The following is a 10,656-nucleotide window of genomic DNA, read 5'->3' as shown; positions in this document are numbered from 1 at the left end:
ATTATCTTCCAAGATCTGTATTATTTTGCCTTTAAAAATATATTTAATAAGTGAGGGCTCATTCAATGAATGGCTAATTTGATTCTCAACCTTTACAGGTAATTAACCGACTTCAAATCATTATGCCTCTGACATGATGATAATCTTTAATTTGTTTCTTGTTGCTATATATAATTGTTTAAAATGGGTTCTATATCTATCATTTTAATAAATGGGGTGTGTGTATTAATAGTTCAATCATAAATTTATATTTATAAATTATAATAGTTGAATATATGCTTTTAATTTTGATTTGGGTTAGTTGGGTGGAAGGATATTGTTGAAAGAAATTAAAGGAGGCTCTCTCTCTCTCTCTCTATTTCTTCTCTTTTGAACTGATAATCTCTTGTAATATTTATTTGGAAAACCTTCAACCATCCAATGAAGTTAGAGTATCATGATTAATAAATTACAAATTTAATAAACTATAAAGTTTAATGGTATAATAATTTCGCCGATGTGTATATTACTTGATCATCAATTGGAACATATCCCTTTTGCCAAAATTTCTGCCGCTAAAAGGATATATACATATAACATGAAAAGAGGATTAATACTTTGATTTTTCTTAATTTTTTGTTTAATTCTTATATTTAAGATAATTATAATTAAATTATCTTTATCATTTAAAGATTTAATTATGTGACCTTTAATTATCGTTGATTCTTTTTCTTTCAGCTAAAATAAAGTTTACATAATAATTAATTACATGAGTAATTGGATGTTAGAGACGTGGAAACACTGCCACAAGATATAATTCCATTCTCTCCGGATGAGTTATTATATTTCCGTTTGTTTCTTTTTGTGAATTTTATGTTGTTAGATTAATTTCATAACAAAAAAGAGTTAATTTGAAAAATAATGGATGAAAAAGTGGGTGTTTTGTTAAATGAATCTTCCATATATTTTTTAGAAAGACAGATAGGTCCTAAAGATTAAATTAATGGCAATTTGGTTTCCAACAAATTTTTTTAAAGAATCTCAGTTACATTTTGAGTGTTACATTTAAAATTTAAATACCTTATCTACATTTGAATTTTCTAAATTTGCAATTGTGTGAATCAATATTTCAACTACTTATTTTTAAAACAAAATTTATTATGACCTAACTATTATTAATTAATTCAGTCTTCTCAAACCTAACTATCATTCTTTTTTTTTTATGAGTTGAGTAACTAATTAGCCTATCACTATTAAATGTCATTTGCTTCATATCCCCAAACTAACTAAACAACTTTTGTAACAAATAACTAATTTCTAAGGATAAGCAAATTTCTAATGTTGATTAGCCAGGTCAATATTTAGGTCTTCCTATTATTTAGGGTAGATCTAAACCTTCTTCTCTAGCTTTTGTTAGAAATAAGGTGGGTCTGAAAATATAAGGATGGAAGCAAAAACTTTTAACTTTTTCTGATAGAGAAGTGTTGATTAAGGCTGTGGCAAATGTTGTCCCTATTTATCCAATGAATTGTTTTGCCTTTCTAGTTAAAACTTGTAAAGAGTTGGATAGTTTAATATCAGATTTTTGGTGGGGTCATGGGGATGATGGTGGTGGGAAGATTCAATGGAGAAAATGGAGTTTAATGACAACTGTTAAGGGTGATGGAGGTTTGGGTTTTAGGAATTTTCTTGCTGTTAATAAGGCACTTCTTGCCAAGACTGCTTGGAGGATGATTCAAAATTTTAATGATTTTTGGTGCCAATTTTAAAAGGTCTTTATTTTTCAAATTGTAATTTGTTTGAAGCTAAGAAGGGGAGAAGACCTTCTTGTGGGTGGAGTAGTATTCTTGAAGGGTGTTATTTGCTGAAAAATATAATTGAAAAATTCAGGATGGGGATTCAGTGTGTATTTGACAAGACGCTTGGATTTCGGGATTGAAAAGTATGTGTTTGAAGGGTGAAGGTGTTTGTGAGGAGATGAAAAAGGTTCAAGTCTCTTCTCTAATTGTTAATGGCTGTTGGAATTTAAATTCTATTTGTGATTTGATTTCTATAAAGGAAAAAGAAGAGATTCTGAAAATCAAATTACCTATTGCGGTGGGGAGGTATAAGTTGATTTGGGTCCCTTGCAAGGATGGTTTGTATTCTGTTAAATTTAGCTATTTTGTGGCTAAAAATACTGATTTGGTTTGGGTAAAACAATAGAAGAATTGTTCTTGTCTTCCTTCTAGGTGTCTCTGGAATGGTGTTTGGAAACTAGAGGTTCCTCATAAAATTAAACATTTTATTTGGAGGGTTCTTAATGGAGCATTAGCTACAAAGGAAGCTTTGACTAAAAGGAAGTGTTCTAATTCTACTTTTGCCCTATCTGTTTTGACAATATTGAATTAATTGAACATCTTTTGTTTACTTGCCCTTAGGTTAGAGCTTGCTAGTTTGGGTGTAGTTTGAGATTTTTTATGCCAAATTTTGATAGCTCAAATGTTGTTAAGTGGTTTGTGGATATGCTATGTGATGATCATCAGTAGATTGATTCTTCAAGTAAGGCATTAATAGCTACTATTTATTAGGAGAAATGGAAGAGTAGGTGTAGCTAGGTGTTTAAGGGTGATAAAATGGATGCTATGAAGGTTATTGTGAATGCTAGAAGGATTGTAGTTGAGTATGGAAGTGTGAAGAAATTTTTGAATCTTGTTGGACTATCTTGTAATCAGAATTTGTTACCTAGAATTCCAACTTGGAGATTTCCTGCTTAGAATGAAATCAAAATTAATGTTGATGGGTCTTATGTTGACTTTGATAAAAGAGTTGGTGTTGGTTTGGTTTGTAGAAATTCTTGTGATGATTTCTTAAGTGGTTATAGGAAGATTTTGATTGCTTCTTCACCTTTTATGATAGAATGTTTAGCAGGTTTAGAAGGATTAAAAATTGCTAATTCTTTGCTGATAAAGAAGTTGTCATAGAGACAAATTGTGAAGTGGTTTTTCAAATTCTTATGGATAAGATTTCAAGTGATTATAAATGGCATTGTATTAATTTGTTGCAGGATATTCAAGTTGCTCGAGATTTATGCAAGGATGTTTATTTTTTTTTTTAATTGGTGGCTCACCAAGGCAATGAAACCACTAACTTGTTGGCAGTGATGGGTTCTAAGAGAATGTGTTCTGTCGGATGGCTTTCAGAAGCTACATCTTTTTTATTTAATCTTTTGATTGTTGATTTAAGGATTGCTAGAATTTTTGCATTTGATTATTCTTGTGATGACTGAAATAGAGCTAGAATTGGATAATTGTTTTTGTTTCGTTTTTTCTTTTTTTGGTGAGTTTTGTATGGTTGGTTGTATGTAGGTTTTTTGGTTTGTTTTTTAGCTTCAGCTATTGGTGTGTGTATTATTTTCTGTGATTAATAAAATGGGCTATTTTTTTTTGGCAAAATAAAAAATAAAAACAAACCATTTTACATCTATCAACCTCTTCTTTTTTTAATCTTCTTTTTTTAATCTAGTTATTTGACTAGACCAGGTTCAAACATTGTCATACTCAATTGAAATTGAAAGTAGTTTCTCAAAAATATTTCTACATTCACGTAGACTCAAAGGCAGACTCATACTCTAAGACTCTCGCTCTCTCTCCCCCCACTCCTTCCCCCACCCCCCCCCCCCCCAAACCACACGTTCGTTTATATATTTATATTTGAGATATCAAAACGCCACATGTAGGGTCAGTGAGAATAAAATTTTGATTAGAAAGAGACCAAACTGAACATTCTTAAATTAAGCTAGAGGAATTACAAGGAACCAAATCAAAAAGTTTGAGATGATGATCAGCCCCTACAAATCTCAACACGTCTTTGTTAATCATCGCAGACAGAGATTGAAGAAGAAGAAGAAGAAAACAAGCATAAACCTGTTGTTCCTCCATTAATAATATTATCACTCACAGTCACAGTACTACTCTGATGAGACTTCTTACAGTGAGCAATAGCTCCTTGAATCGAATTCTCTCTCTCAGAATTCGTACTACAGCACCTCTTCATCAGGTTTTGATGATGATGAACTATTCCACCATTTGATTTGCTCGGAACTAAAAACGATGGAGAAGAGGAAGACTTGTTTCCAGATTGAATCAACTTCAACCCAACTGAGAATGATCTCCTGTGTCGATTATTATTACTTCCAGTTCCATCCTCAGTAGTACTACTCGTTCTCTTTCCTTTGTTATTTGTTTTCTGATAAATCTGTCCAAATGGGACTCTCTTCACTGATTTTATGGTGTTCTTGGTCAATCCCTTTGAAGCTGAGCTTTCATCTGCAACTTTGGTTGAAACTGCATAACAGGGTTCACAAGAACAGCCTCCAGATTTCCCAAAGAGAGATCTAAGGTAAGCCCTCGAAGCCTTTATTGTGGACCCTAAATTTGAAGACTTGTTCATGAACTTCTTGGTCCATGACTTCTTGTTATTGTTGTTGATGATCTTCTTCTTTTCATGGTGATGATCATCATCATCAAACTCGAAGATGTATTCTTCTGGGTTTAGTTCTCTGCTGACTTGACAAGACTCAAATGGCGTGTTGTATGTGGTTGTGGTTGGTGAGGGTTTAGTGGTGCTGGCTAAAGGAGTGCTGAAGAGCTGATGATCATCATCATCTTCATTATGATCAAACTCAAAGGTCGGGTTTTTGTGATGATGATCAAAATGATCAGGAAGAGGACAGTTTTGAAGAAGCTTCTGAACCATCTGTAATCTGGGAGGTAGATGAAGAGGAAGAAGCTTGCCTTTGTAAAAAAGCTCATCAGCAGGAGAAGTTATGGCTTCTGATAATGATCTGTTGTCTTCAACATTATTAATGGAAGAAGACATCTGAAACTCAAACTCTCTGCTGGTTTGTGAGTGACAGAAGAAAGCGTTCGGATATGAACTAACTTCAATGTCAATGAAATCTTCACCAGCAACCAGAATTTTTGCAGCCATAACACCAGAAAACTAAACTGTGACAGTACACCAAAAGCAACTGCTAGGGTTTAAGGGAATGTGATAGAGAGAGAGGAGCTAGCTAGGTGAGCTTTTATCATGGAAAAAAGAGGAAATTTAAAGGTAGTGACAAATGAAAAAGTTGTAACCTGGAATTACTATTATTAATGTTGTTTTTCTAAACTAGTTCCTTTTTGTCTGTCATGTGTTGGGGGCAAGGGGGACCCGCCCAACTAAATTTTGTGCCTTCGTTCATTATTGTCGTACGTGTTGCTATATTTTTTTATTGTCAGTGCTTTGTGGCAGCTACACCTCAAGTATTTCTGAATTCTAATATATACATACATGCGAACATATATATATATATATATATATAATTCAATCAGTGGTCAGAGATGGAGCATTATATATAATTGTCAATCATCTAAAGTTCAATATCAGAACGCACTAACTAGAAAGGCAAATAAACACACGGTGATAATCTTCGATCAACTTAATGTGAACTAGAACTTAGAAAAATTAGAACATGATGGTTCAGTTTGATATGTGCGTGCGTGCAGATCAGCAGATGGCTAACAATACAGCAAAATCTTATATGTTTTTCATTTTTCAAAGTCACTAAGTCATACAGCTCGCTCAGCACCTCATAATTTACAATATCTTATAAGCATGAATTTTTCCCTGCTTTGTTCTTATTATTTTTCACACAGATGATAACCATAGATGATGTACTACTGTAGCAATTATTTGGACGCCGCAAACCAATGGCACTTTCTAAGTGATTATCAGTTATTCATAAAGCAAAAGCATGCACTTTAAGCAAAAGTTGAATAATGCACCATATTAAGTTATTTGTGTGATGAAGAAATAACAGTTAATTAATTAGATGTGTGTGAGAGAGAGAGAGAGAGAGAGAGAGTGAGAGAGAGAGAGAGAATTCAAACGTTATTATTTGATGCTTTACATTGTGTGAAACTTTTGTACTGGATTCCTCATTCCTGGCTGGTTGAGTTTGATGAGGCTTTTAATTTGAGTAAAAGGGATGAAAACATGGAGTTGATATCTAACGTTGTTTTGGTGTGTTTGATTTAAGAAATGAATAATGGGAAACAAAGAACAAAGATTGAGTTATGACGACCCGACAAGCAATGGTGGGAGACGCCGGAATTATGCATGCAATGCTCGAGAGACTTTGTTAATTTCTTGTCCTTCTCTTTAACCTACACCTTTTTACCTTTGCATATATTCTTTCTTTTTCATTTTCACCCACTTACACTTTTCTTTTCAATCTAAAGTTGTCCTATATATGTATATAATTATTTTAAATCTATATATATGTAAGATAAAAGCCTAACAAGGCAGCCATTAATGAGTCATGCGACTAATTAATTTGCTTGTTTTTATACCAGTTCTGGAACTGATATAAAATGTCAATTTAATTTAACTGGTGTGTAAAAAGTCTGTGTGTGTGTGTGTGTGTGCGTGTGTGTGTGTGTCTGTGTGTGTGTTCCATATACTAGTTTATTGTTAATTGTGATTGTATATCTATGAATTATAATAACTTGGATCTTTCACTATTAATACATGGTCAATTGAGGAAAGCAATGAAGAAAATGGTAAAGATAATTCATTTGGGGCTAGCCAGTGGTTTAGAAGCATGTGGGGCAGTATTGTATTGAAAACTTGATTAATGAAAATATATAGCTGATTGGACTGGCGAGTTAGTCCCTTAACCAGTCTAGAACTTTGTTTGAACTAAGATTTGAGTGAATTGAATTAATCTGGTCATCAACTCAATTTTGATTCTGTACAACATGTCTAACATGCTGAAGCTTATGTTTTTTTTCCTCCTAAACACCCAAACAATGTCATTTGGGCTATTTAAAAAAATGGTAAAATGACATAAAAGGGCAACAACAATAATTGAGAGATTGCTCTTGAGTTAACATTTTGTTTTAGTTTGTGCTGAGAATCTGCATTAAGTGTCTGATGAATTTGTCGTAAGATATAGAATGCAGATATAAGTTACTTTAGTCATTAAATATGGATATTCTAAGCAAACTCAGTAAAAATTGAAGTAATTGTTTAAACTGATATTGTATTAGACATTAAGACTTTGTATGATTTAAGGATGAATATTCTATTTACTTGACTATTGATGCATTATTTTATTGAAACATGTATATATGAATATTTTTATATCTTTTAATTAAATTATATTGTTTTAATAATGACTTTTCTAATTACAATTAGATTGCTAACCATTGAATCATTATATTATTCAATTCAATATCTGGTTTGATTTTCAATACTTTAATAGTAAATAGTTGAAATCTTATGATGTAACATGTAATCAAAAAATGAGTTAAATGATAATTTGACTTTTAAACTATAAGTTTAAGAATGTCTGCAATCCTAAACTTGTTTTCAGAGCATTTTCACTCTTAAACATTTAAAGTTATGACAATCTCCCCTTGGCATTAAAATTGAGAAAACATTTGTTACTTTAATAGTATGGGGATAAACTAAATGTTTGGCAAAATCAATTCACAACAAATTATCTTTCATCATTTATGTCGATCATTTGCAAGGAAGAAATTGCCATAACTTTAAATGTTTTAAGAGTGAAAATGTACCTAAAAAATTAGAACCCCAAATGCTTCTAGGCTTATAGTTTAATGGTCAAATTATCATTTTAACAAAAAAAAAAAGAATAGGAGAATAACATTTAAGGACCACTCAAGCAAATCAATTGCAAATAAAGACTAACAACAAGTTCTATTCTTAAAAAAAAAAAAAAAACAAGTACACATTCTCATTTTAACAAAATGATTCATTCTATATTGATCCTTGCTTGCAAATAATTTGCTTGAGTAATCTTTAAATGCGATTCTCCCAAACACAAATTGGCAGGACATACATACATACATACATACATACATACATACATATATATATATATATATACTCTCTCTTGTCCTATTTATAGGACAAAGTGAGAAAAAAAAAATTAGTTCTATTTATAAGCCACATCATTAAATTTTCATCATAAATTCTCTTTTTTACCCTTCATTGAATATTGAAAAAGGAAAATATATTATTGAAGTGTGTATATTTAATAAGGATAAAGTTAAAAACTCAAGACAAAGTTAATAAATTTTAAAATTTTTCTTAAAATTAATAAAATATGTTGAAAGTGACTTATAAATAGGATCAGAGGAATATATAACTCTATATTCTTCCCCTCCCCCTCCTCAGTTGATTATAAGCTTTGTTTCATTCGAGATTTTTATTTCCTTTTGGGAGAAGTTAGGTATCATGGATGTGTTAAAAGCAGACATACAAGTTAAAAGTTGATTTCGTGGTGTCTTAGGACAGTGTTCCGTGTTACCTGAGAGTTGGTTTACATCAAGTAATGATTATTAGGTTAATTAAGTATGGTATATTATTGGTGTTGGACTGTGTGCAAATTACCTTTGAAAGTTGCAATTAATTTTTTAATTTTAAATATAAATTAAAATGTCGATGTCAAACTTATAAGAGACATTATTTAATTTCCTCTTTTTCTTCAAAAAGCTCCATTCGAATTTCGAATAGCCAAGCTTAACTTAATAACTTATGACACGCACGCTTGCCTTTATTTTAGGATAAATTATTCTTTCATTTATAAAAGATAAGGCATCCAAATATATATAAATAAAATACCACTTATAAAGGAGATTTTGCTTAATGCCTATGGCTCCAAATTATGTATATTATAATGGTTAAGGCATATTCCATCTTTGTGTCTTCTACTTGAGGCATTTCAGGCCCTGCATAATCATAATGCTCTTCAAAGAACACACACAATTCCTAATCTTTTGAGTAAGCTAAGTGTGTTTTTGTGTGTGTGTGTGTGTGTAAACTTTCTTAATATATATGGCTATTGACATGATTTAAAGACCCCACATTTTCTGTTTTGTTCTTTCTATTAATTAATAATCCATTTATTTAACATATTGGTCCCAAAAAAGGTTCAATTCAATTTCATAGAAAATAAAAAGTATCATCGTTGACTTGACAAGTTTTGACTCAAACTATCCCAAATGAATTTGACGATGATTAATTCAAAAAGAAAAAAATATAACTTTTGGTTTTTGAACTTATTCTCAATTATTAATTTAATTTTTTAAATTTTGACTCGGAACAATTTAATTTCTATATTTTCTTGACTTAAAATAATCCATAGCTATAGTTTTTTTTTTTTTTACTTGTGCGGTAAAACTTAATCCCAATTTTTTTATAATTCCTTAACTTTGTAAACTACAAAAACTTAGTTACGTTAAAGTTCAAGAATTAAATTAATAATTAAGAGAAAGTTTAGAAACTAAAAAATATATTACGTCTAAATTTAAAATGAGAGTGTATGTTTGCGTGTATCATAATGTATGTTTGTATAGTAGGTAACATGATAAAGTTTGGGAATGATTGCTGCAGAATAGACGAGTGGAAGGCTTTGGGTTCATAGTCTAAAATATAAATTTTAATTATCATAAATAGAAACTCAGTTCATCAGAATCATCATCATCATAACTGATTCACGAATGATATCATTTATGGGGTCAAATTGAACTCTCTTTACAACGTTCCCCAAACAAAACAATCACTAAAATGAAAAATCCTTTCCTTCTCCCTCTCTTCCTTTTGGTTGAACCAAATATGAGACTTAAACTAGATGTTGATGGCTTTGTCAACCTTAATGAAATTGTAGCTTGTGATGATCTTATTAGGGATGATATGGGCAATTGCATCAAAAGCTTTTCTAAAAATCTCAACTATCAACCTAGCACTGCTACAAAATTAATGAAAATTTTGGAAGGTCTCAACCTTTGTTGGAATGTTAAGATTCTTAAAGTTAACATCTACTCTAATTCAATAAATGCCTTATCTCTCATTAGCTAGAGTTCTCCTAATAATCATCCTCTCTTTACCATTATTAGTAACATCAAAAATCTAATCATGTGTAATTGGAAGATAACCTTTGATCACGTCTATAGAGAAGTCAACAAATGCATGACCTCATGACCTATAAGGCTTTTATCGATACTTTTGATATTTGTGTATTTGACAGTCTATCTAGTGATTGTATGAGTCTTATGGCTTTCGACATTATTTGATTTCAATTTTTTGCACAAGTTTACCGCAACCTTGTACTCTAAAAAAAATATAGGGTTTAAAACTTTAATGCATCCATTTTTAGGGAAAATGACACTAGGGTCACTATTGTGATTTCCAACTAAAATTTTGTTATTTCTAATTGGAATTCAGTTTTTTTTAAGTCAACGTATTTAAATGTAATTAATTTCCCTATTAGGTTTCCAAAGTGTCATTTTCCCTCTTTTAGTCAAATATTTGGGTTTGCTGGTTTATGCAACTAGATATATTTTTCCTACATTATTTGAAGTATGGATGATGATGATGATTAATTTGTTTTATCATCCTATATTATAAAAAAAAAATCACATCCAATGACCTAACTTATTTGCAAATAAAAACTAGTAACAAGTCACGTTTAAGTAAAAACAAGTTTATATTTTTATTTTAATAATAATTTATTTTATATTGATCATTATTTACAAATAAGTTTTTTATTAGATTCTTAGATATGATTCTCCTTCTATAAAACTAGAATAATCAGTCCTCTATATCAAAGGGAAATGTTTAATT

At 30.9% G+C, this 10,656-nt stretch overlaps 1 protein-coding gene across 1 annotated transcript; it reads right to left on the bottom strand.

Annotated features, from left to right (window-relative positions):
* Positions 1-3,730: 3,730 nt before the first annotated feature.
* On the bottom strand, positions 3,731-4,999 carry LOC129303291 (probable membrane-associated kinase regulator 4). Its single transcript, XM_054942511.1, has one exon. It carries the CDS (start codon positions 4,948-4,950, stop codon positions 3,832-3,834), a length of 1,119 nt encoding a protein of 372 aa, XP_054798486.1. The 5' UTR covers positions 4,951-4,999; the 3' UTR covers positions 3,731-3,831.
* Between the last annotated feature and the right edge of the window lie 5,657 nt (positions 5,000-10,656).

This window comes from Prosopis cineraria, unplaced genomic scaffold (genome assembly GCF_029017545.1).
Source record: "Prosopis cineraria cultivar Desert tree isolate PC_DT_omini unplaced genomic scaffold, ASM2901754v1 PC1, whole genome shotgun sequence".
In the NCBI taxonomy this organism is placed as follows: domain Eukaryota; kingdom Viridiplantae; phylum Streptophyta; class Magnoliopsida; order Fabales; family Fabaceae; genus Prosopis; species Prosopis cineraria.
This window is presented reverse-complemented; position numbering and strand designations above follow the sequence as displayed.

What these genes read in the sequence shown, in the direction of transcription:
- LOC129303291 (XM_054942511.1), bottom strand. Translation starts at nt 4,950, where the DNA reads ATGGCTGCAAAAATTCTGGTTGCTGGTGAAGATTTCATTGACATTGAA.